The sequence below is a fragment of the Chlamydotis macqueenii genome, chromosome 3 (genome assembly GCF_036417535.1).
Source record: "Chlamydotis macqueenii isolate bChlMac1 chromosome 3, bChlMac1.mat, whole genome shotgun sequence".
Classification (NCBI taxonomy): domain Eukaryota; kingdom Metazoa; phylum Chordata; class Aves; order Otidiformes; family Otididae; genus Chlamydotis; species Chlamydotis macqueenii.
This window is the reverse complement of record NC_141558.1, coordinates 56,378,484-56,405,658: the sequence shown is the minus strand read 5'-3', so window position 1 is coordinate 56,405,658 and position 27,175 is coordinate 56,378,484. Positions and strand designations below refer to the sequence as shown.

Sequence of the window (27,175 nt, the reverse complement as noted above, 5' to 3'; positions counted from 1 at the left end):
GGAATGCTGGTCTATTATGAGTGAATTGGTAACAGAGCTGCTACTGAATTCGCATGACAGGCTGAAATGACAGGCTGCACAGGAATGAGTGCATGGTTTGAACTGCAGAAACTTTGGCAGTTAGTTTAGTGGGAATTCTTTTTGGTTTGCTTGCAAGGCTTTTAAGTGAGCCTTTTTGAAGTCAACAGAAATTCTAATTTTTAATGCTTGTATCTTTTACACATTTTACTTGATCTGATGTTATGCACATTTGTTATAGTACTGATGGACACAGTGTATACTTACATTACTAACTTTCTGCTTCCATTTTTGTGTTTAATATCTTTTCCAGACACTTCAAAAGGAAAAGAAATGAAGGCTTCAACTATGACTAAAGAAAAAGGTAACAATCTCAAGTTGAGCTGAGCCTTAGCATAAGATTCAGTTGAGAAAATAAATCTGTTGTGGAAGTATTCACAAAGGAAATCCTATTTTCTTCACTTAACCATCCATAAATATGCTTGACTGACATCTTTTGTTGCTGGGCATTCTTTTTACCAGGATGACAAATGAGAAATACACATGGAGCTATACAAGTGAGTTGTAGCAGTAGTGCTTTAGAGCTCCCAAAGTTATGAGGATTTGTTTCTGTCCTTCTTAATTTTGTTCATTCTTTCTATTTCAGTTTGTCATTTCAGATTGCATTTTACTTTTCTTTTATTATACATTATTTGATTATGCTTTTCTCTCTCTCCTTACGTTGAAATATCAGCACTAGCCATTAAATAAAGATCAATTACAATTTATAGTACATGACCTCTTAAATACTAGACATTTTTAGGCAGTGAAAAAACTGTAATTATAATTAACCAAACACTTTCTGGTTTATTTATTCATATCAATTAATTCAAACAAAACTTAGTTTTCCTTTGACACTATTTGCATATTTATTAAATACCACTTGCTCATTAGAAAGCAGTCTCTCAGGTTAAATGGTAAATAATTTAACATGGATAAGAATATATAATATCTTGCTACTATTAATAGTAATTTGAACCTTGGGAATATAGTAGTCAATCTTAAAAACTTCCAGTCGATTTTGAAAACTACTTCAGATAATTGAATAATATTACTTCCTATCTTTTTTCCCTATCTCTAAGGGTCACTAGAAATAATGAGATAATATTTTTTTCTGACAAAGTTATGAAAACATTTGCAAGTTTTTAAGTGTAGCTATTGACATAGTGTATGTCGGTAGTATATAGCAGAATAGTAGAAATCAGCTGTTACTTTGCACAGGTGTATCATTCTGAAGCAAAGGGAAGGCTTAAGTGCTATGAAAGGAACTAAGGCTTAAATAGTCTGAAACTCTTTGAAGTAGTCAAATTGTATGAACTTGGATTGTCAGTCCAAAGTCAAGGACATTAGAAAAGTAGGAACACATTATTGTACCATTTCCTTTAGTTTACTTTAGTCAACAGGGAGTACTGAAGTATGGGAGTTATTTTGTCTATTTATTATTGGTTTAATACAACTTGGCTTTTATATTTTGATGCTCAGGCAAGCAAGGCCTATAGACTTCCCGCTGGGTTCTTGCAAACATATCTATGAAACATAGGTAGGTTAATGAAGAGTTAAACATTGATTAGACCCTTAATTGTTTTACTATTGAGCTTCCAATTGAGTTTCGTAGCTAATTTTAGTCTTCAATTCTCCATAAATATTTCCACTTTGAAGACTGATTTATTTATATTTAAGTAACTACAAAAGTACAACACTATTACAAAAGATCAACTATTACAAAGAAGTTATACATGTCTGTAAGAGTTTTTTAGCTGCACTGCTAAAAAATTAGCTTCAGTGAAGTGTCAAACACCCACCTAACTATACGGAAAAATAAGTATTTAAAAAGGACTTAATTAACTCAGTTTGATCAGCCAGTGGGAAAAAAAAAAAAAAGTGAATAACAGCTCCTTTCAAGTTCCAAAACTGAGTTATTTCAAGAAAGGACATGTTTAATTAAATATTGTAGAATTTCACCGACTGCACATGAAGTGGTATATGCTCAGTGTATTTGAGAACAAAACTCAGTATCTCAAAGTAATTAACTCTACTATCTCTTTTTTGAATAAAATTAGATATTCTTCCCATAGTAGTTGATAGAACACATGCAATATTTTCCTTATACTGTAGCAGTAGAAAATATGAGCTATGTCCCCAGTGAACCTTCATATCACACAGAATTTTTCCACATGGGCTGATTCTTTACCTATAGATTAAAGCACTGTAAGAGAAGTAAAAGATTCTATGTTGTTGGGTCATCTTATAGTATTATAGTTTCCTACTCATCCAGACACAAGAACCAAAATCTCAATATTTTGTGCAGAGTATGCTGAGTTTAACTCCACTGCAGTACAAGGTCATATTAGAGTCACGTGTGATTATTCTGATGAAGAGCTATGGCTTGGATGAAGTCTGAACTAGAACTGATTGGTTTTTATAGTAACAGCAGGATATTTGGATGAGCAATGCTGTAATTTAATGGGGACTAATAACATTGAGTCTACACAGCCTTTACCAGCTTTCCAAGTGAAATAAGCACTACTCTCTTCAGTTTTTCCTGGTGTCTTGCATACATCCTTGCATGCCACCTGTGGATGTAGTTGATGCCTTACATATCTCACCGAGAGCAACTGATATCTCACAGCAGTGACAGCATTCCTCTTTGGCTTTAGCTGGCTCTATAAGAACTTAAAATATTTGGACTAGACGTTGTCAGACACATTATCAGGCCAACTGCCTTCTTTTTAAGTCTCATATAGGTCTGTAGAGTGGCTGTTCTGAGCAGGACTGCAGATCTTTCAAGGCCCCTGGAGCAAGATGCAACGAATAATGTAACTTGAGTGGGAAGATCTCAGGTTGTATACATGTGTATCATGATGCCGCCTTAGTGTCTACAATAGGATTCAGTCATTTTCTAGTCACGGAAGTTTATGACACAGCAAATCTTATACAAGTTCACTTTGAAGGCAGTTCAGCTCAGTGGCTGCAGGTTTCTAAAAGTTGTTCCTGTCTTTTCTACTCAATGTGACAGATCTCCATAAGCCATTTCTTAGCTGCTGGGATTCATACAAATGCAGCACTTCCAAAAGCAAATACAACTAACTCAGTGACACTGAATATGTATGACAAGACATTGACATTTTGTTGGAAGAGTGCAACCCCAATGCACAAAGTGACTTTAAGCATCCATGTGGGATGCTGTGCTTCACTAAACTTCTCTTTCTTAACAATTATAAGTGACATGCCACATAGATCAGGCAGACAGTTTGAGAAAAGCCTGTAGGGAAAAACATTCCAGAAATTTTGTGGCCATTGCCCCATAAAGATGTGCAAACAGGAGGTCACCTTTATGAGCACTGGTACTTTGTTTTAGCCAACTGAGAGTACACAGGGAGCTTCCTCAGTGGACATCTCAGTTTAAATTAGCCAACCAAAAAACACCCTGAGAAACAGCAGTAGTTTGATTAGCACTTGCCACTTTACAGAGAAACTGTCAAATCCAGTATAAATTGCCTTAATAGAAGTGGCCACAGTGTAACTCCATAGTTAAGATAAATAAATTTCTGAAATGTGAAAGTTGGATTAGCACAAGTTGGATACAGAATTGCAATAGAAAATCCTGAATAAGACAGAACCTAAATGTAAGGTAGATATAGTAGGTGTATAAAAATTGCAGTATCAGACTGTTCAAATGGTCCATCCATTACAGAACCTCATTGCTGAACATTGTTGATAAGAAATACTTCAAGAAAACATCAGAACTTTAGAAGTCAAACACTAAGATAATGACATATATAAGTACCAGGACTGAGTCGTAGTGGGAAGCATAAAATTCTCATAGTGAATCAGCACTTCTCTCTGTAAAAAAAATCTTCAATAGACATTAGAAAATAAGAGGAAAAAAAATACATAATATAAATGAATACCATTTTATTTAAAAAGAGATAAAACTTTAAGGTTGAAGATGAGGTGTGTTTTATGGCAAACTATGAAATCTAATGTTGCCCTTCTGGTTTGATACTTGATTTTTTTTTTTTTTAAGGAAAATATTCAAGTTGAATAAGTAACACCTGTGTATATATGTAGAAATATACATTCAGTAGTCAAAACAGTTTTCTAAATGAAAGTATATCTGCTGATACCTAAGGTATTTCCTGGACATAGAGACTGCTGCATGCTGGGATTCCCAGATCTCCATAATAGCACTCTGAAAAGTCCTCTGAATCTACATCTATAACTTTTTATTTATACAGGTTTATTCAATAAAAAAAAAAATTCTCATTGCATAGTATTATTGTTTCACATATGTGAGATTAGAAACCAGGGTTCTCTCTGACTGCGGCAATGTCCTCCTCAGCACCTCACAGAATCAGGCTCCCTCTGGTTTATTGCCATTTTATGGCCCAATTACACTCTTTTCTACACAGATCCAGTGCAAAACTGTCCCTCTCCAAAAACACTTTCTACTTTGGGCGCTCTCTCTGAAAAGTGAGAGAGGTAGAGAGAGATTTGCACCCTCTGATGCAGCAGAGAGATCAGATCCCTGGGTAGCTCTGACTCACTCCTTGGCCTTCTGTGATATTTTCAAACAGAAATTTATGCCTGTCTTTGGGAGAGTGCTTGAATTAATCTTCACATGCATTAGATATCAAGTTTCACAGACTTAGACGGCGATGGGAGAAGTTAGGCTTCTGCCAGTAGCCAGTATTTCCCCTTCATTTCTTGTCAATGAGAGGCTGGACCAGATGCCACACATAGTCAAAGAAGACTGTCTCAGGAATGTAACCGCTCTCTTACCACCTCTACCCAGTGACTTTAGAGGAGGCCTGATGATAACCCTTGTAATCTGAATCCTGATAATCTGAAGCAGAACTTGCATACTTTTGTTGCTTTCATTCTAGTAAATGTGCTTGTCTATTCTCATTAAGGTGTTGCTGATAATAAAGAGAAAAATGCTGTGAACTTTTTGGGGGGTTATCTAGTGAATTAAATTTTTCTTAGTAGGTCTGACAGTTATGTCTTACAAATTAGGACAAAAGGGGTAGTCAGGTTATGCAGGGGAGTTCAACCGCAACATCTTCCTTGGCCATTAATAATAAAATTCCTGAAGTTAATTGAATAAGAAGTTATTTCTCCAAACCTGTTCATTAAAACCTGGACCAGAGGAGGAAAAGGGCAGGAAAGGTGTTTCTTGCTACTGAATGAGAATCATTCTAAATATAGACCCTCCAGCCAATTCAAAGGGTAAATTTTCCTCTCTGATGCTCACTATACTAGTTCTTTTAACTGTGGTTTCTTAACATGATTAAAATTTCTTTTGATATGGGTAAGAGAAATTCTGAACTCAGAAAGAGTGGAAGAGAGAGATAAAAGATCTGTTAGGAAGACCTGAGAGGGAAAGATAACTTCATAGAGTTCTTAAATATTTTAAAACAGTACCTACTTGTCAAACTATGAATACGTAATTTATTTACGGTGAGATGGGCAAAGACAGTACAATTTAGTGAATGCCAGCTACTTTGCTGCAGCTACCTACATGAGGTGGTTTTCACTTCAGTGTAACAACGTGCGTATGAACAGCTATCAGAGAGTACCTGACACAGGAGATGAATCTGCATTTGATCTTGTTTTACCATAACTTCCATGTCTATAACTTAGTCTAAACTTCCACCATCTTCAGATAAATCAGTTACTGTCTGTCTTAAAGTGTCAGGGTAAATACAATATTTTAAATTACTCCAAGGTCAATCAGAGATTTAAAAGTCCGTCTGATAATTGGTCAAATCACAATTTAAATCAGAACAAAACCAATTTAGCCTGCATGGTTTCTGTAAAAGGAAATTATGCCTTAGTAATAAGTGTTCTGAACGTCTTAATGAATCTTAAGTAATAAACACAGCCTTTATGGGATGGTTTAAATAGGCCTTTGGAAAGTTCCAGTATAGGAATTACTGTAGAAGCTAAATAGCTGCTGCCTAAGAGGCCCAGGATTGAAGGAAATAAATATCTGATTAGGAAGCAGGGAGCAATTTATTCATTTTCATCTTGCAGCCTGTTTACAGAATAATTTCTTCTGATTCCATGTCTGGACTCATGTTATATTCCTTAATTAACAGCAAAAGGTAGAAATAGTAATGTAATGAAATTTTCAGATGACATAAAATTAGTTAAAGAATTCAGGATCAGAAGGGGCTGTGATACATTGATTTCACAAAGTGAACAGACAGCATGATGGCAAAGAAAATTTAGTGTCAATAAATAGAATGTAATATATACTGGAGGGAAAATATTAAAGAATAATTTATCTCTAAATTAAATATATAAATTGAGGAAAGGACCTAAGTATTACTGCAGACAAGTCAGTGAAGAACATTCTTCCATATGGAGACGCCTTAGCAAAAATGCATATAGTGTTCTGAAGCCATTGCATAAATCAAAGATGCATCTTGTCTGGAGTGTTGTGTACAAAACTCTTACATCATAGTGTGGTACTGGAGTGCGAGAGGAAAGAGCAACGAAAGTCTCAGTAAAAGAGAAAAAGGAAAGATTCAGATTACTTTTGAGATTAATTAGTATCCCCATGATAAGGCTGAAAATCACAAATCTAAGTCAAGGGCTCTTCAAAATCACCAGCGAGGAACTGGATATCTATATGGAAATGTAGCTTTCATAACCCACGTTTTCATAGAATCATTGAATGGTCTGGGTTGGAAGGGACCTTAAAGGTCATCTAGTTCCAACCCTGCTGCCATGGGCAGAGACACCTTCCACGTCCCTCAACTTGCTGGCCCCGCTTCTCTTGATGCAGCCCAGGATGCGGTTGGCTTTCTGGGCTGCAAGTGCGCATTGCCTGCTTATGTTGAGCAGGACCTTGCACTCGGCCTTGCTGAACTTCATGAGGTTGGCACGGGCCCATCTCTCCAGCCTGTCAAGCTCCTTCTACATGGCATCCCTTCCCTCCAGCGTGTCGATTGCACCACACAGCTTTGTGCTGTTGGCGAATTTAGGACTATTAGAGATACTTAGTACCACTGTATATGCTTCACAGACAATTGCAGTATTTTTTTTTTCACTTTGAAAATTAGTGACCAAATCATAAACTGGTGATACAAATCCTAAAAGTAGAAGCTGGGCCATAAAGCTACACGGAATGGACTCTTGTTGAGTAGGAAACTGTGTTTTCAAGATTTTTCGTGTTTTCAAGATACTGCTCAATTCTGGTTTCTGGAGTACTTAATGTGGATTCATGATCTCTGAAAATGGCATGTGTATCCTTAAAAAACATATTTTGCTTTGTATCATATCTATAATAACTGGAAATTTATGATTGGATTTGGATAGGTCTAGGAAAGGAAGACAGGTGTTTAACTGGAGTCACTGTGATTTAAGGCTGTTAAGAGTCCTCTTTGAATAGGTTTGTAGGTACAAATTCCTAATTCAAGAACTAGATGATATCTCTCATCATTACAGTGCAAAAATACTGGCCTAAGAATTTATTCTTTCTCTAAATAATCAAGGTAAAAAAGAACACAGCCAAGAGCATCTCTCGTATCTGAGCATCACACTTTGTGTCACATCATTCTCTTTCATTTCATGTCCTTCCCTGCTCAGATACAATATATTACTCACATTGTTCTCAGCAGGTAATCTGGCTTTTTATCAGTTGTAAACCAAATTCCTTACCTAATCTATCTATCTTTTTGCTACATTTCAGATACAAACACATTTCTCAGCTTCTGAGAGAGCAATGTAAATGATGGGGTTTGTGCTCTTTTTCATTTATTCCTTGTCATTTTAAGTTTGAATAACAGGATTTGATCAGAGCAATGCTATTGGCAACAGTAGTCAGAATGAGGTCTCTTCTGTCTCATAAGATTTGTTGAGTATTCACAGCACATTCCATTAGAAGAAAAAAAAAAAAGTGTCCAAGGTGAAAATTCAAACAGATGTCACAATTGGATATAATAGCATAATAACAGAAATTAGCTAGCCATAAGTGCAGTGGCAGGCATGATCTTACAGATCTTACTCTGCCCATTCTTGCCTTGGCACCAGATACGTGGTGAGCCACATCCCATAAGTTTGCAGGACAGAAGTCAGGAGAAGCCCAGAGGTGCACTGCATGTTTGCTTATAGGCCCTACAAAGAGTCTTCACGTCTGGGGTTTCTGCTGATTTGGGAGCCCTTCCAATGCACTTCAAGGAGCAATGTAAATAGGCCTTCCAAAAGCCACTGAGAATTCTATAGCAGCTTCTGGGGGAAAAAAAAAATCCTCTGTAATGATAGTTTTGTGAAAGGCACACTTCACAGCTTTGGTATGCACATCACCTAGGAAAGCAAAGGGATTGCAAAGAGGAACAGATCCAGGAAATCTTGTGCCTGTTTTTCACTAATTCTAGGCATGAAACCTTTTTTTCCACTGCTGGGCACATTCCTGATATACTAAAAATGTATTTCATCCTCAACAGAGAATAAGTGGTAGAAACCTTGAAAAATTCTCAGAATCAGAATGGGTTTTTTTTTTTTGCTGCAGGCCGTTGATAGTATTACAGTAATTTCAGGCTTAACTTTTTCCTTTTTGATCTGTTTTATCCCAATGCACTAGTAGTTTGAAACAAAAGGACTTTTCATTTCAAAAACACTAAAGAGGCAGAGATCAGCACCCAAACCCGAAATGCAAACACCCAACACTTTGCCTACTCCCTCCTTTGGCCTCACGGCCCTTGTTTTCTGTCCTGCACCAGGGCACATTCTCCAAAGGAAGGGTAGAGCTCTGCTTCTGCTTGTTTCCTTTCGCATTCCAGTGTTACATTAGACCTGTTCATACCACCAGCCTGGTGCCCATTGCTCTTTTCTGGGAAGTAAGAGCTCTGAATTTGAACTCCTCTCTCTTCTTTTGCCCACAAATGCTAGCCGAAGGCAGAGGCTTACTACCGCCACTTCTAGCAGGCAAGTTTCAAAATAAAGTGACATCTGTAGCTACATTTTAAAAGGTTCAGTCCTATAAATGTAGGCTGGGGAATGGGTAGTGCATGGATTTCAAAAGGACTTAGGTATGAGCTTGGCTCAGCTCCATGAGGATTGCAGCACTCACCTGCAAATGCAGGTAACCCTCCCATTTGAGACATCTCACTCCTTTTAGTAAAATTTTGAGATGTTGTCACAATATCCATTGCAGACACATGCAATGTTTTATTGGAATCCTAGGCTGAGCTTTTGGGGGACTTTTATTCTGTCTCCAGAGTTTGAATGCCAGTCACATAGTACAGCTTGCTCTGGGGAACCGATTACAGGTTGTTTAAACTGGAGAACAAGCAGCAGTTTCCTTCCAGTCTCTGTCCAATCTTCCTTCCCACAAAACTCATGCTGTAGAATTTGGAGGTGGGATTGCTTCATGATCAGGTCTTGTAATTCTCCATGTTAGGCAGAACATGACTTCATGTGGTATTTAACTTCTTATTTTATGCATTTGTTTACCTCTACAAGCTTTAATATCCAAAAAGTACATTTCTCTAAAACATGCATCATCTGTTTCTCTAAAACCTTTCTTCATAACCTTCCTTTAGCCTTCTCTTATCTCTTCATGCCTTCCCATTCCAGTTTGTCCTCCTTCTTCGTTGTTGATTTTTAAATATTCACTCTATGCCTCTGTCTCCCAGTATTAGTGTCTGGGAGGAACAATGACTTTGTGACTAAAGTTAAGTGTGAGAATCTAGGAAGCTGGAGTTTGTTGTCATTAGCAGAGTTGGGTACCCGTGAGGAAACACTTCCTCTGGCGAAGAAATCTATTTCTATGTTGCATAATATATGTATGGTTTGAGATAGGAATAGGAAAGCTTCATATATAGGTTTTTGAATTATTTTTACAGATATTACATGTTATTAACTTCAGTTGTGAAAATACAGTATTTTTGTTTCCATTTCAGCTGCAGTGAAAAAGGAGGGGGAGAAGAAAGGTAAATCAATTATTTTCCCTTGACTGAAGTGTCTTTCAGTCTGTGACTGCTGTGAGAAATGTTTCTTTCATTCACTGATACAATTGCAATGACATACATCACCTCATGTGCTACCATCAGCCGGCTTTATCTACTCCTACTGTGATAACACAGTTGTCATTTCCAGTATTGTTAGCTCCTTTTTACCACAGGCCAACACAGCCCAGTATCAGACACTTCATCATTCTAATGGGAAGAAAATGAAAGGCTTTTGTTACCATGTTAGGATTTGTCAAAGAGAACAAAACTCGCAGTGCACTGTGCATGCTGACCTGGCTGTTTGTTCTTTGCAGAACGTGCTTTCCTAGGGATATTTAATTTCCTCTTTTCAGATGTGTATGAAGCATGAATGTAAGCTTTGCTGAAGTCGTTCTTTGGTATTTTAACAGATTAGTAGGAAAATTTGCCCTGAATTAGAACCTGAAACATTACTTAAAATGTTTAATGATAAATATACTGTATTTATCAGATTCTAAATACATATTTATAGTGTTGTCTTTTAGAATAAGACTTGCTGAGGTTAAATATTTTTTTGTATTTTTTTATCTTCTTTCAACAGCAAAAATAATGAAATATTAGCACTAAGGTGATATTTTTCTTTAACCTATTCAACTTTATTGATTATTTGGTTTATAAGCCATATCTTGCTCACTAAATTGGGAACATTTCCAGAACTTTTCCATAGATTTCAGTTGAGTAAGTAAGAAAAAAAAAAGGCTCTTTATTTCTGAAGTTTACTGATGATGGAGTTAATTTGGGGTGGGGAGGAGTGTCTTTTGTGACTTGAAAAAGGTTTGGAAATCCTGTAATTCACATAGTTGAACAATAGAGCCAATCTTTGGTTTCTATACATGAAGACATTTTCAATCCTGCTAAATTATTATTTTTTTCTGTTATCCCTATACAGAGTTGTTAACTGAACTGGAAAAAAAAACTACAGTCTCAACTGTTTTAACAGCTCATGAGTAGAATCTTGGCTTTGTTGATATTAGTGGCAAAACTCCCATTCACTACACTGGAGCCAAAATTTCGCCACATGTTTAACAGAACAATAAAATTCATTTTGGTTATCAAAACCAAACATACTTAATAGGTATCAAGCAGAATATTTTGTCCAAAGATTAATTTGCAACAAGTGAGGCATGAAAGCTTGCACACGAAGTAGAGAGAATCGGAAAATTGGCAGCTATACTTACAGCCTTTGGTTTTCAGACACCAAAACGCCTGCTGTGTTCACAGCCTTGAAATTATCACATGAATTGTTACATCCCTAATGGAAAGAAAGGAGTGAGGTAATTGCTGAGGGTGCTACTTCTGTCAGCCTTGCCACAGGTTATGGGTCCATTAATTTATAGAAGAACATCAAGGGAATTTGTTTGAAATGCCTACTGCTTGCCCTTTGTTCATTTTTCATGGGTTAGGATTTTTTTCCTCCTTAACTATAATCTTCACCAACAAAACTGGTTAAAAAAAAGCATTTTTAATGAACATTTTTTGAAGTTGGATCTATTTTTCCATTTCTTTTTCTTCTTTATATATTTTCTGCTAAAAAAATAATGTCCTCTGATTTCTTAATTTGTTAAAAGGATTTTGCCAACAAGTATAGGTAGGATACTTTCAAGCACCTGGTCCAGAGCAGAGTGTATCTCATCCTAGTGCTCATCACCAACCTACTTCACAGAAATATGGAAGTGCATACTGAAAGTCAGCTTTGGTCATTCTTCTGATATCAATACTTTATTTATTTTTGGAATAAACCTCCCTCTGGTTTTCTGAGATCATAACCAATGTTGTCAGCAAGGAAGGTAGTGATTGTAGTGAAAAACATGCTAGTCCAATAACATTTTCCAGTAACTAAGGAAAACTGGTTCAGCAATGGTCCTGTCTTCTGTAGATATGCACTAAACTGGACAACTGGAGAGAAGTAACAAGGCCTCTTACAAAAAATGAACATGTCATGCTTTAGCTTTCTCATCTAGCTTCACACTCTCTGCAGGCCCCACACAGAAAATATTACATGTCACTAGCTAACTCCCAAAATCATCAGGTTTTATTTATTTCTGCTTATTCTGTTATCATCAAAAATTGCTCCAGGCTGCATGTGTATTCCTCTGACTGGCAATAAAAAGGGATAATGATTGCTGTTTTTGCTTAAGGAGACAGTATTTTTTGCCCAGCTGCAAAAATAATAGAAGTAGCCAACCAGTGTTCTAAATTGACTGGCTCATTATCCAAAATGTATTGTGCTAGTAGCATGCACCGTTCAAATACCACCATCATTTTTCATGTGAATCATGCAGCACATACGCACTGTACTATATATGAAGCTTTCTTCAATTATTCTATCTTAGTCAAATACACACCCCTCATCTAGAAAAACAGGAATAATAAGCAATACCGAGTGACAAGCCATCATAAAAAGAGAAGAGAAGAAGATGGAATGACACACAGTACATTCTCTGCATAGCATAAATCAGACATGAGGGAGTTTGAAAGAGGTCGAAAAGAACAAAATTAAGATGGAGAAAGCTTACATGTTTCACTGATTTCTCCAAATGTGAGTGATACTAGTAGGAATCGTTAGGCACAATTTATGCATGAAATTTTTGCATTAATTGCATCTGTTTGAAAGGTTCGCTCTCTAAGACTTCATGACCGAAGTCCTAGAAAATACTTAGCTTCAGCTTCCAGCACCATAATATGCCTTATTTCGACATGTGTAGGATAGAGGAGCTGTCATAGAAATGTGTAAAAAGTTGTCAGTTTCTAAAGGGTAAGAGGTAACAACTCTTTGCATGAGGAAGGCACTTCCTAAAATCCCCAAGAGCAAATCTGTCTGCTAGCACATGAAAATGTTTAACTCTTGCTCATAATTGAAAGCACTGCAACCAGCAATTCAAGTGAATCACAATAGACTCAGATAGTGGGGATGTGAGAGAAAGCCCATGAGCTTCAGGCCACCTCCAGAAAACAATAAACAGAATATAAAAATATTTCAGCATTATTTCAGTTTTAAGTGCCCTTTTTAAAGGAAAGAAATGTTAATATATTAAATCAAAACACTATTTTTAGATTTAAATATATTTCATACTTAGAGTTCCAATAATGCTTTACATTAAATGGAGCCAGATTAAAGCCAATTTCAAGGTTTCCTAGTTATGCATAAAATGAAATTTCTCATTTCAGCTCATAGCTCCCATACGTTATTGATTTCTGACTAAAGAGGGCATGAACTGAGACAGGGATGTCAAGCAGGCAACGTTAACAAGCTTAGTAAGTTCTCTCTCCAGGTCAGTCTTAGGAAAGCTTGCCTGAAGATTCGTTACTTCTGTGATTCTAGTGAACCAAAACAGGATTTAACCATCACATAATCCCTCTGAGTTACACATCCACATGCATATCTGTAAGAACCATATCATTGTATAATACAAATCACAAACCTGAGCTGCCAGGGAGTCGGTTTCTCTGGACTCCCTACAGCTAATGAATGAGAGAGAGAGACCTCTGTCTTGCTCTTGAGAGCAAGCTAGATTGTGCATCTAATTCAGAGTAGTTGTCTTCTGGGAGACTCATCTCCTAAATAGGCTGCCTCCAGTTATAAGTACTTCTAAGCTAGTGAGATGCAGAAGCTAGTTGCCTGTCGATAGCACGACTCCCATTCTGATTTTCAGCATTATTTCTCTGGCAGATTACTCTTAAATTCATTTAATAAATTTTAGAAAGCCAAAAAACACATTCATCTGGCAAGTTTCGTCAATAATAAATTGACAGAAGAGTATGCAGGATCGCATTTTGACCTTTTCCTAATAAACATGTCACAGTGTAAAATACTGCATGTAATCTGAATGTGGCTAATATCAAACAAATGCAGAAAATGGGTAAGACGTGTACATTCCAGCTCCAAACTACATATTTTTGCCAATCTGGTAAAGGACAATTTCTTTCAGTTACTCCTGGTAATTCTACCCTATCTGTCACTTGGAAACTGCTGCTCTGCATAAGGAGTGTGGTATAAACTGAGCAAGGCACTGCAGTGTCCCTTTTCAACACACATAAAAATCAAGATGCTTTCTAAACTGAAGAAGAACTGGGCAGTAGTGCATTCCAGAACTGCTTACTGTGGGAGCCGACCAGAAGAACTAGAAGACAGCCTTCTTATTCTTAAAGCAAATGAGATTTCTGCTTAGCTGCAAATGCCACTGGTGCAGCACGGACCACATCTTCGTTACGTAGTTTTCTAAGATGCTTCAAAGGATAAGAATGTGGACTATCTAATTCTATAACTCCAAAGTGTAATACACAGCCCCTTAACAGAATGTATATTCCTGAGCAGAGGGGGGAAAAAAAAATAAAAAGAATTTAAAAAGCATTTTCTTAAAATTGTGTCGAAAATTGAGTGTGTGAAAATAATAAACAGTCACACGCTACTATGCTGTTTAAAGTAGCAGTGCTATTTTGACTGCAGTTGGAGGTAGGAATCTCTCTTGGGAGGTTCCCAGTCATTAGCCACAAGATGGAGCCCAAAGGACCTTCCAGCCGTTTGTTAACGTTGCCTTCCTGAATCAGATAAAGAAAAAATTGCACGATTTTACCAAAGAACACTTTGTGGAAGTCTTAAGCTACAGACAAGGTATTCTTTAATTTAAATCCACTCCTGCCTAAAGATATTTTTCATTTAATGGTCATACACTGGTGAGCTTTTCCTTCCCATGCTGAAGTAACAAAACTCCATCTATTTCAAGGAATATTGATGAATGGAGGATTTGCATGAAATACAGAAAATGCCTACATCAGTCATCTGAAATTTGCTTGACCTCTGTTTACTTTGTCTTAGCTATCTTGGGCAGTATAAATAATTTATGTCCGTTTTGCAGGGTTATATGAACCTTGATAGTGTGTACAACCTCAGTTAAATGATGGCCAGATCTTGAGGGACCAGGCTCATATACTTTCCATGTTGCAGATATTTCAGTTAGGATAAGATATGACCAGAAAACACCCTCCAGCGTACCCATGCAATACAAGTGGAAACTTGACAGAGGAATGGTGAGTGCAGTGGGCTCGAGACTTTTCACTGAGTTCATAAATTTCAATAACTTTCCTAGATCCTCAGATGAATTTAGTCATTAAGAAACTTTAATTCATACCAATTTACATGTCTAAAGCTAGTCATCTATGTTGAAGCTATTCACCCTAGTCTCACTTTAGACTTAATGGAGAGAAATAAGCGTCTGCAGAGTGTGTTTCATCTGTTTGTCTCAGATATCTGTCATAATGCAAAGAATTGCCACCTGGAGGTATCTATATTTCTGACTTGACTATAACAAGGAACATCATTTTAACAACCCTCCCCAAACTTTTAATTATTTTTTCTCTTTTAAGAATCTCTCGAAAGAGGAGGTGAGAAAAATCAGGAAGTCATTTATATATCTAAGTAGATGATTGAATATCCACTCTCACTGTACTTAGGTGGAGGGACTAATGCAAATATTTAGTCCAAGATGCTTTGCATTAAGCTGCAAACTCCCTGCTTAGCTCCCTAGCACCTAGTTTTCAGTGTACTCATAGTTAAGACATGTAAAACTAATGATGCTAACTTGCATCAATATTTTTTAAAAATGCCTCCAATTTTATTCTCAACAAGATTTAATCTAAACTTTGTCATTGATTACATCTTTGTAATCTATTCAAGGTAAAATTTAGATTATACTTTTTCGTATGTCTTATGTAACAACAAACCTGCCAAACAATTCATAGTGACAGATCTTACACGGCATTTCAATTGCAGTTATGATTACGACGTGTATTAATCATTCTTACTTGCCTTAAAGTACAACAGTAATTTATTCAGCCACCGTAACCAATAAATGGAGACAGTTAAGCTAGTATTTTAATGATTACGAAACAGCTGTGATTTCTGAAGAATGAGTGATCTGTGTAATTGGTGGCCTGTGTTATTCCTGTAAGTTAGGTGTAATACATGTATATTGGCATGATGTCAGCAACACTCTCACCTATCAATCAGAATCATATCCTTAAACACCTGGATATCCATATAATGTGTGGTTAATTGGCTAAAAATTTCCCCATGGGATAAACTGTTACTTTATTGCCCTATGCAAAGATGTCTGCAAATGAATGCTCAGAGGTATTCTGTTCAGATGCAATTCCAGAATTAACAGTTCTTCTAGTAGTAATCTTCATTTCCTTTTTTATCTATGCAGACATCATTTTCAGAAATGTGCTCATACAAAGTTGTAATTAAAGCAAAACCAGTGATCATCAGTATTTGATGAGGAACGAAGATGGTTCAGGATGTTCTGCCTCTAGAAGCTAGTCATTAGCCCTCTGCTTTAATCACCATATTAATTTGGGTAGCACACTGGGAAAAGTCCTTCTTTTTGAAAGCTCATTATTTTTTATTGTTCTCCACTCTTAATGCCAACTAATCTGAGCTCCAAAATTCTTCTTTTCTGGACTTCCATCAGGTCATTTTATTTTTGTCTTAATTATTATTATTTTACATTTATTTCATTATATATGTAAATATATGTTCAGCCATGACTATACTTTTATAAATCCAGTCATAGTTAAGGAGCTCAACAAAGAAGTTCATACTCAAAGTATTTGCATGGAATCTGGACCCAGGGTTTTAGTTTGGCACCTTTCACAAGTAACAGGCATTATGAAATAGACTGAAGATTCAAATATTAATGAATATTAACATCTGCAAAAGGTGCTCCTTTTGGCTCCAATTGTTTGTATAAAATGATTAACAACACTATTTTTGCTTAAACTAAAGTCGATAGTCAGAACAAAATGTCATCACTCTAACATCCTACATACCTCAGTCTACCCGATTTCATGCAGTTACCCTTTATGAATCAATAACTTGTGTTGCAATAAAGCATGGCCTGAGCTTGGCTATGTTTTGCCTTAGCTATATGCAAATGTAAAATTGATATTACTGAAAGTGAAAGCTTGTTAAGCATGTTCTCCCTCATTTGTGTGTTCCCATCCCATAATTTCAGGGAAGAGCACATGAAAACGTGAGAAGCTGAGGATGGTATTGAGAGGAAGCTCTTCAGGCCTTTCACCACACGTACCTAAAGATGAAATGCATTAATACAGCCCATGTACCTCATCTACATTTGACTGAAATTTTATTCTTTCCAACTCCGTCGATGGAAGATTTGTCCTCCTGGGATTTTAAGACTTATAGTACTTTAAAGACATTAACTTTTAGTGCTATCATACAAGATTGCTGTTTCAACAAGACTTATATTTCCCAGTGCATTGCTATTGTTAACTGACAAACTGGGAAAGAGAAAGATTTGGAATCATTACTGATGCTCCCTACAGGCATGCATCTCAGATTCAAGTTGAAGCAATTCCTCTCATTAAAAATCATTTTAAAATGTTGGAAATGTCTGTATTTCTTGCTACTATTTACTCCATGTTAAAGTTTCTCCCTTCCCTCCTCTTCCTGATCTATATTTATATAAAGCACTCTTGAATTGCCAGTTAAAAATGTCTTAAAAACCAATTTATTCTAGACAGCAACAGCAAAATACCCCAAAACCAAGAGTCAGCTAATTCTTCACTATACAGCCCAGAGGTATAAAGCAAACCAAACAGCAAGGACACAGATGTGCTAACTGTATGAAGGCAGATATCTTGGATTGTGCTGCTCTGAACACAAATAAAGCAGAAGGAACTGCGAGAGCAGCTTAACAGTTTTTTTGGTGGAAAGCGGCAATACAAAGATCAGTCTGTTGCAAGCAAATACCCTACAAGCTCTAATACTAGTGGTTAATTATTAGTTATAATGGCAAACCATAACATTTAGGAGGATTGCCTTAACCGTTTACCTTATTGTCATCATTAGTCACAAAAGTCATGATGAAACCAAGGCCCAAGAAAGTCTGTGGTGTCGCACAGTCCCAGATGAACACTCTCCACTAATGAGTAACAGTGAGAGTGCTAGCTGAAGCACAAGTTCTCTGCTTGCCCACAAACCTTCCAGATAGCCTTAGATAAATCACTTAGTATTTTGTGCTTGTCATGTTAATGTGAGATAATACTTCCTTAGTGTGTAGAAGCCTGGACAAATATCTTGGAAAGTGCTAGGTTTAGAGTAAACCAGAAGTGTAAAGTAGATACTGTAAGGAATTAAGAGATTCTGTAAAGACAAGGCTTGCACAGCATGCACATTAAAATAGTCATACACCAGCCCCTTCTATTTATGCCACTACCACACTCCTCTTGCTTTCTCTACTTTGACCCATCCGTACGGTAACTATTGGCCACATATTGTCAAGGCACTTTCCAAACATAGAGCAGGGGTCAGAATAGGTGCAAGTCATTCTCTTTATAGGAAGCTTGCTGCAGTTAATCTGTTCTGTGAGGAATCATTTCTTTAGATATATGCTCATTAAACCATTTTTTCTACACAATCAGTCTGCCAGCTGCTGAGCCAGCCAGCAGGACTTGAGGAGGGCACAGGCAGATATGAAGGATCAGGTCTGCTAATCTAGAAAACTTGTGGGAACATTTGACAACTCCTTTGAATGACAAAGAGTACAGACAATAATTTCACAAAGGCAGGGAGCTGCTCTTGGACAGAGTGATAAATCCTAATAATTTTTGTTTTCCGGAGTTATCGTCTGAGACATTCTGAACAGGTCCAATATTTTTTATTCTGGTTGATTTTTTAATAATACATTTGCTCCAAAGTTGGAAAACCATTACACTGACTTGAATAAAACTGTTTTATTCAACTTTACTTTAAAAGTCCATTGACCATTAGGCAGTATTGCCACTGAATTTTGAAGGAGGAATGTCCACTAGTTTGTCTGAGAGCCCATTTGTTAGCTGGTCTAGAGTTAATTTTCAGGGAGAATGAACTTAGTTAACTAGAATTAAAAAAAATCAAAGATTTATCCTTGTCATGATGTATAAAGTGGAAGGTTAAGGCACAAATCTTGAGAATTCCATTAAAAGACTCTCATTGATCTTGATTCCTCTTTTGGTCTGTAGTGTTGTTACAGATTAACATCATAAGTGTGTTCATGTAATGCCCAATCCAAATCCTTTTAAAGAGTCTTTGTGCTCTGAGAGATGAACCAGGCTCTTACTTAGCCTAACTGAAAGTAACATTCTTATTTGTAATGCACATGTAACTATCCAATTAGAAATATTTTTTTCAGCTACAGCATGTATTATTGTTTTGTTATTCTTCACTAAAACAAGTAGTTCTGGCCTTGCTTCCATTTCCTGCACAACATATTCTTTTCTTACAGAGTGTGCACACTCACAAATATATTTGCTGTCTGAACAGCAAATGACTGTTATCCAGATGAAAAATAGACGTATTGTAATCAGAAAGTACATTCTGCTTTTAGCCTCACCAATTTATGGTTCAATAAATGAGAGGATTTCTTTTCTGAACCCATATCAGAAGTTAATTTACAAAAATATGCCGTATATAATTAATACCCTTCTGGCATTCAGAATAGCAGGCAAGAGTCAAAGAAAATTTGAAGTGAATGTGAAAAACAGCAAGATAACTACCAAGTGCAGTTACCAAGATTAATTTAGAATGACACAAAAGAAATTTCAAAGATGTTTTTGCTGAGAGTAGAACCAGATAATTTCATTGATCCGGTTCAGATCTTATGTAGCTTCAAGTATTTCATAAAAGATCCATTTTCATTACATCTGAATCTGACACTTTTTCTCTTCTAATATAGTTTAAGTGTTAAACAAATGAAGATAAAATATTTCAAATTTAATTTTCTAACATTGTGAACAACAAGCAGTTATTTACCCAACACGTAGTCCTGTTAGTTAATAACATCAGAACAGCTGTTTGAAGTGAGACTAAGAGCTCATCTAACCCAACACCCTCTCTCCACCAATGGCCAAACCAGCAAATGCCTAGAGAATAGCATAGGGATAAAACAGCCACACAGAGACTACCTTGTGACCTCCTGCAACCTCAGCTCAGGAACTTCCTAAACCAGAAACCATATCTTCATCTTTAAGAGCACTTGGAAGATTTTTCTTTAATTTACCCAGGTACTTTTTGAAATTGTGAAAATTTTCAACACTTGTACATTTTGCAACATGGAGTTTCACAGCTTATGTAGGCATTCATTAACTAGATTACTTATAAAAGTCCCTTCCAACCCTAACTATTCTATGATTCGATAAAGAAATATTATTTAAACACAAAATTTGAGTAGAATGGCTTTACTTTCAGTGCAAGATACTACATGAAATGAGTGAGAGCAGCAGAATACAGCCTTTCATTTCTCATCCTTTAGATTAAATACCATGTAATATATCATTGAATATTCTGGAAAGTCTGATAGGTCATTGACATTTAGCTTTTATCTTCTTCCCATTTTCACTAAGTAGACTAAAAATCAGGGGATCTGTGTTACAGACAATCATGATATTGTAAAAATGAAACTAAGGGTCTTGGGATTTCATTTTTCTGCTTTCTACTTACTGTGTAAGTAATTTAAATGAGATAATATGGCACGTAATAAGGACAGGATTAATATTCAATGAACTGGAATCATAGTTAAAAGATTTGACAAAACATATATGTCTGTCTTTATGATGTAAAGACTACCTCAAAATTTAACTTTGGAGGGTTTTTTTTGACAAAAATATAGATATGTTTTAGAATAGCCAACACATCCTGTAAAAACTTTTAACTTTTGAAGATCTTCATTATTTCATCAAAATATGCAGTAGAAATATCTCTGAGTCATTCCTATGTTATGCCAGAAAAAAAAAAAAGAAGAATTGGCTTTTAGGCAAAGCTCTGATAGCAATAATTTCAAGTGTTCAAGCTCTGGCTGGATGCTGACACTGTACAGATTTGGCTAATTAATCCCTTCACAGAAGATATGGACAAGGGCAACACAGATACCTTCCTAAACTTGAGCGACCAGACCTGAGCTGACTTCCTGTTGCTTTAAACATCCTCCGCGACTCATATTCATCAGCAGAAATAGGGAAATCACTGCACTGACTTCACTAGAAGGTTAAGACATAATGGGTTTGTTTTGGCTTTTGTGTTTAAAAAAAAAAATTGCATATCTGAGATAAGGGTGCTATAACAAAAGCTTGTTTGCAAAATTCATTAATCAGTGTCAGTAAAGAGTCTGTAAATTAATAGTGTTCATATGTGTCCTAGCTCTGATTGTTGGTGGTGGTTACTGAAAGTGCTATGTGATAGATCTGTATTCTGTAGTATTCTGTGATAGATATGTAAATCATTATACCAGCCCCTGAAGTTCAGATTTTTTTTCAATATTTGCCCTGAATTTCCTTTTTCAAATTGAAATTCATAGCTAGGTGAGCATATCTCACTATGTCTTTTGACATAAAGCAAAATTAATTCCCTCAACAAATTTTAGATATATTTCATGGATACTCAATCGCAATAGTATATACCTAAGCTTATGATGTTTAGGGAACAATATTTTGTGAGTTTTGCAGTGTTTAGGCAAAACAATTGAGCCTAAATTTACAAGAAGTTTTTCTTATGCACATACAGATAACAAATGTGGCTTTGTCATAGGATCCCTGTTTTTCTGCTGTTTCTTAGTTCTGATTTCCTCACTTGGGAACAAGTGTATACACTTAATTTGTGTCTTTAGTCTCTATTATCCCCAAATATGTTCCATTATTTTTGCTTTGTTCTGCACACCACCCCCAGTTGGTGTCACCTTAAAGGCACCATGACAACTTGGAATAAATGGAGTCTGGGTATAAACTGGGAGTGGTTTTCTACTGCAGGGAGAACAAGCAAAACAAAGCACCACTTGCACAGCAGTTACTTTTTTTTGCTGAGGGTGGGAGCTTGGGAGCTCAGTGAATCACATCCTGGGAGCTCACAGTAGCAGAATTATTGCTCGTGGTGCTGGGTCTGCAAAGGCAGCTCATTCCCTGCACCGCTGTGTCTCTCCGTGGGGTTACGCTCTCTCACACACAGCAGACTGCTACACATAGGTGGTAGAACCTTTATTCTCTTAAAAACAACAGCTGCCTTGCAAAAGTCAAGAAGAAAAATCCAGATGGTGAGATAGGCCTTGGCATTTCATTTTGTTCAGTAGCACCAATAACAGCATTGGATATAGCTCCCTGAGCTCTCGCTTTACCTGAGAAATGTTCTCTCAAGGTCCATGGAAAGTATTATCTCAGTTTTCAGTTTTGCCTCATCTGTTTTTTCTGGAAAAAGGTGGAAAATTAAATGGCACAAATTTTAGGAGCTGCATCAGAGAAATGCTGAGTCCTTTTGTTTAGATGTGCCCTAATTATGTTAATTACATTTTTTTTTTTTTGCTCCTCAGAGCATCACTGAATCCATCTGAAATTCATTGACATCCTGAGAGCAGGTGCAATTGTCAGGGACTCTTATAAGGTCCGATTAGACTGCCCGAGGTGTCATTTCCTCACTCAAAATTATTTGTCTGGCTTTGTCCAGTATTGGACACCTCATGATCTGAACTTGTCCTATGTCTTCGCGGGCACTGAACTGAGCACCTCACTTAGCAAGGTAGTTGCCCTAGATTGGATATATGGTTGCTATTTAGTGAGGGTGACTCAGCTCACCGAGGAGCCACAGAGCCTCCCAGAGGTATTTGTATCAAACATTGGCTAAAAGATGAATTTAGGGTGCCTGTGTTCCTTAAGTAAGTGTCCCAGTGAGGTGTCTGGGGTGGATAGTGTAAGACAATACTAACTGTTGCAATTTTTAATATAGATTTCCCTGTACATTTTTTCCCTGTCTACAAATGTCATGAATAAATGCATTAAATCTTGCATTACAGTCACAAATATATTAAATTACACCTCTTTTTTTTTGTTTGTTTGCTTCTAGCTGCCTCAGAGAAACCTCACGAACACAGTAAGTATCAAGTTGCTAAGGAATGTTATTACTTCAGCTTTTAGGAAGAAGGTATTTTTTTTATGTTGCCCAAGTTTTAGCAGCTTAAGATGAGATTCATCAACACAATCTCATAGGAAATTTTGACTTATGAAAATGGTTTTCAATGACTCTGTAATACAGGACCAGATGTCTTTCACAGGTCAAAGCGTGTGTGGGAAAGGTTTTCCAATTTAGGTTGAGCTAAGACCAACCTGTGCCCTCTGCCGCCGTGGCAGCTTCTCAATGAAAAAGATCAAGGGAGGTATGGATGAGAAAGGGTCATTGCAGTTCTTTGTTGAGGGCTTGATCCAGGTAATAGAGAGATTTTTCTCTTGTTATGCTGAAGCCCTCACCTGCTACACAATTTAGACATAGCTGCTATAAATCAGAATGAAAAAAATTCTTAACATTCCTCTGAAATGCCATAGCTTTCTTTTTTCTGTCTCATAATGCTGAATTTTGGATATCACATTTTTTTTAAAAACACAAAATTGCATACAGCTTATATTTTAATACAGTGAAATATTTATTACTGTTACTGCTTCACAAGTTATCTATGGGATCCAGGCTAACAGAGAAATATGGAAAGCTATTTTTAATTTATGCAGTATACTGAACTTTTATTTGTTGTTCAAGATAAGATAACTGCATTGCTGTTGTAATAAAATACTTTCATGATTTCTATGTTAAGCATCAAGGAGAAATTATCTATATAGAAGATAGATGATAGTAATCAAAATTAGTAGTAGAAGCATTTCAAAATTTTAGAAATTCTTTGATATGTCTAGAAATTCTATAAAATTTCTAGAAAATGGAGAATAGAATTTTGTGATTTCTTAAACCACATTATAAAGTAAAAAAAATTCTTTAGAATTATTTTTAGGGGAAAAAATAATTAAGTACTTTTTCTCAAGAAATATATTTATCAAAAAATATTCTGAAGTCTAGCAGGAATATGTAATGTGAAGTCTTTTAAAATCATAATGAGAATCTTTTATTTTTTTAATCTTCTAAAAATTAAAAAGCCTTCTAATATAGGAGTTCTTCTTATTTGCAGAGCATGAACGCGTTAAACATGAAAAAGCTATCTCTCAGAATAAGCCAGGTAGGTTTGATAATTTAATTTTCAGTTACTCCAGGCTCCATTCCATAAGAATTTGTTTGTGGTTTGCAAAACTTGGAAACTTTCTTGGGCTAGGTACTCTTTTTTTGTGCCATTTGGCTTTTTCAGAGTTTGGAAGAGGAACAAAAATGAGGATGAAATTTAACTAAAAGAATTCAGCTTTCACAGTTTTTCGTAGCTCCTGTGACTCTCATTGGTGCAGTATGGCTTATAAAGTGTTAGCAAAACCCGTTTTCCAGAGTTTGGGGAATGAGTTCTCTACTGCCCTTCAGTATATTGAAGGGGAGTATTGGGAGTTACGCCATCTCAGCCTTTTCTGTAAGCCAGTTGTTACATGATGTGAGTCTGGTACCCAAAACGGACGAGTTCCAGTCTCATGGGATACATGACAGCCTGCACAGAGGCAGCCTCCAGTTTCTGAATCTCAGAAGAACAGAAGTTGAACAATTTAAAAAAAAATAAATCTTGCGCTGACTGCGTACTCAGGTAAACTGTAAGTAATAATCAGCAACAGCTGTCTGCGGTGAGCAGGACAAGGGTCCCCCTTTCAAACCAGGGGGTTGCTAGTTTTGAGTCAACAGGGGAAAATAGCCAATATTTCTCACTCTAGCCTTTAAAGATACAGGCTAAGCTTTTTTTTTTTTTTTTTCCTCATTGACAACTTTTTGTGTATTAACAGCTAGCAGAGTGGTTCAACGAGCAGGTGGGTAGGGTGGGCTCAGAGAAGGCAGGAATGTCCTAGCAAGGAAGCCACCCTATCCAGCTCTGCAGGGGACAGCAGTGGCCAAACAGTGGGTTGCCTGGGCAAGTGGCATGACCACTCACCTTTCATGCAAAATGAAATCAGTCCTGCTGCACAATCAGCCTGATCTCAGCCAGAAAACAGCATAAAAATTCATTTCCTTGGTGAGGGTTGTGCAAACATCAGAGCATCATGTCACAAACGAGTACATTGGATGGATTAGGAGCTTTCAGCTTACTGTACTAGTATAGTACAGTATATTCCAGACTAAAGTCCTCGGAATTTAAATGCTTGGGGGGGCGGGGGGGGGGAACAAACAAAAAAACTTCCTAAATTTTCTTTAGCATAAAAGATCTCTTCTCGGGTGATTAATTGTTGCTTTGGAAAGCAGTGGCTGTTTTGAGTTACAGTTGATGACTGGAAGTATTAATCTGCAAGCACTGGTGGTAATAGTGCTTCTGCCTGCTGTGTGCCAATGAGTGCTCTTGAGTTAGCAGACTGAATTATAAAAGCCTCATCCTGTACAAAGCAGTGGCCTCCTTTTTCACCTTGATTCAGAGTAGCTTCAAACTATTATTCTCATGCCTCCTGCCGTCACTCTTAGAAGTATCACGTGACAGAGAAACCAGAGAATTTCAGAAAATTTCTTGATCTTGTAGGGAAATGTTTAAATTAAAGAGTGTTTTGTGTATCTGCATGAGAGCAAGTAAATCTGGAGAATTCGTTCCTGATGTAATTCTTCTGAAACTGCCTGCAATACATAGAGCAATGTTTACAGATTTATATTTTTCCATTTAAATTAGATACATCAGGGAAAAAAATGAATATTGATGCCTGTAGTGCTGCAAAACTAGAGCTCTGCATAGGAAAGAAATTCCCTCCAATAAAAGATTTCAGAACTTTAAACTTTAGACTTATACAAAATCAGACCAAAATCTGAATTCTATTCAAATATTCAAATAAAATTATTTTGGATTTTCTGTAGCTTTATGAGGTCACCAAATTTGGGGTTTGTTTGGTTTTTTTTATTTATTTTGCCAGACTCCTCATGATATAGTAAACAAAAAGTGCATGAGAAATTGGAAAAAAAATTTGTCTCTTCTTGCCAAAATACTATCTAATATCCTCATCAGATTTTCTTCATACTGAATTCTGGTGAACAGAAATGATTTTGTGAAGCATCCTCATGTCTTGAAGTGTGTTCCCTTGTAAAGAGTGTTCTCCTTAAGTTTTTATAATCTGCTCCTTCAATCTTCCTTTCCAATGGCTAGAAAGCCAGAGAAAAAAAAAACATATAGTTACCTCTTGGAGATTTTCCAGGAAAGGGGTCGGGGTGTTCTCCAGTGGAATCAGCAGACCCATAGTTGCTGTATGGTTAGATTGCAGAATAGGTAGGTGAATTAATACCAAAGAATTACTGTATTTATTCCCAGATGAATGCAAGTCCACAAGCCTATCCAAGACATTCTGTTTTCAGGAGTGAATTTGTTTTGAAAATAAAATCCCTCCTGTACTTTTAAACAGATCAGACATGCTATCCACTCGCAGACTTATTTGACTCCTAGAATTAAAGAGCAAACATTGCTGTAACTTCTCACTAGAATTATAAAAAGCAAAAATGTCCTATTTATTCTTCAAAGGAGCAGGGATAATATCCAAAGAAAGAAAAGCGCCGAATCTTTTGAGCTTTACTTGTCATTAATCCAGTGGATCGTATAGGGCCTATGTTTAAAGTCAGCATGCTGGGGTTTTTTTGTGTATTGGTACACAGAAAACTTAATACCCCTCTCTAAATTAGTGAAATGTGATGTTATATGCTAAAGCTTATCTAAGAGCAGAAAGAGAATACCTTATCTCAACAAGTTGCATCCTCAAGCTGCTGGTTGTGCTATAAAAATATTTCTAGTTTCACAGACAGCCATGAAATGGAGACGAGATTTTTTTAATTCACTGCTTTCATAAGAAGCTGCCAATAACAATAGCTGAGTAAGGGGGGAAAAACAGCCCTAAATTTAGTACAAGTGAAGAGAAATTAAATCACCACCTACCAGATCACAACTGAAAAGCATAGCAGTGGCAGGGCTATATTTTACTCCAAAGTATAGAAAAGATCAGTAACCATGGAGTTTATCCCTCCCTGTGTTTTTCCCCATCAGTACTAATTTCATTACTGAAACAAACAGGAAAAAAAAGAAAAACAAACAAAGAAAATCCAAACCATAATGGCTGTATGATTGATGCCTGTTCTTGCACTGTGGCTTTGCTGGATGCTGCTGCGTTATGGATGAGAAACATGAACTGTACAGCAATGAGGCTGTTTCTCC

General features: G+C 36.6%; 1 protein-coding gene and 1 long non-coding RNA gene across 13 annotated transcripts in view; both read left to right on the top strand.

The window, feature by feature from the left end:
* The window catches only part of TRDN (triadin), a 232,438-nt gene that overhangs the window by 171,568 nt on the left and 33,695 nt on the right, over positions 1–27,175 (top strand). For 10 of the 12 annotated variants that reach the window (XM_086744402.1, XM_086744409.1, XM_086744408.1 and 7 more), the window contains 4 exons: positions 332–382; positions 9,969–9,998; positions 22,939–22,965; positions 24,044–24,091. In XM_086744402.1, coding sequence (XP_086600528.1) covers positions 332–382; positions 9,969–9,998; positions 22,939–22,965; positions 24,044–24,091 — 156 coding nt within the window. The remainder of the gene's footprint in view (positions 1–331; positions 383–9,968; positions 9,999–22,938; positions 22,966–24,043; positions 24,092–27,175) is intronic. The other 2 variants (XM_086744410.1, XM_086744407.1) reach the window with 1 other exon arrangement.
* LOC147601251 (uncharacterized) lies at positions 14,966–17,458 on the top strand. Its single transcript, XR_015258112.1, has 2 exons — positions 14,966–15,083; positions 17,069–17,458. It is a non-coding gene; the product is annotated as an uncharacterized LOC147601251 (long non-coding RNA).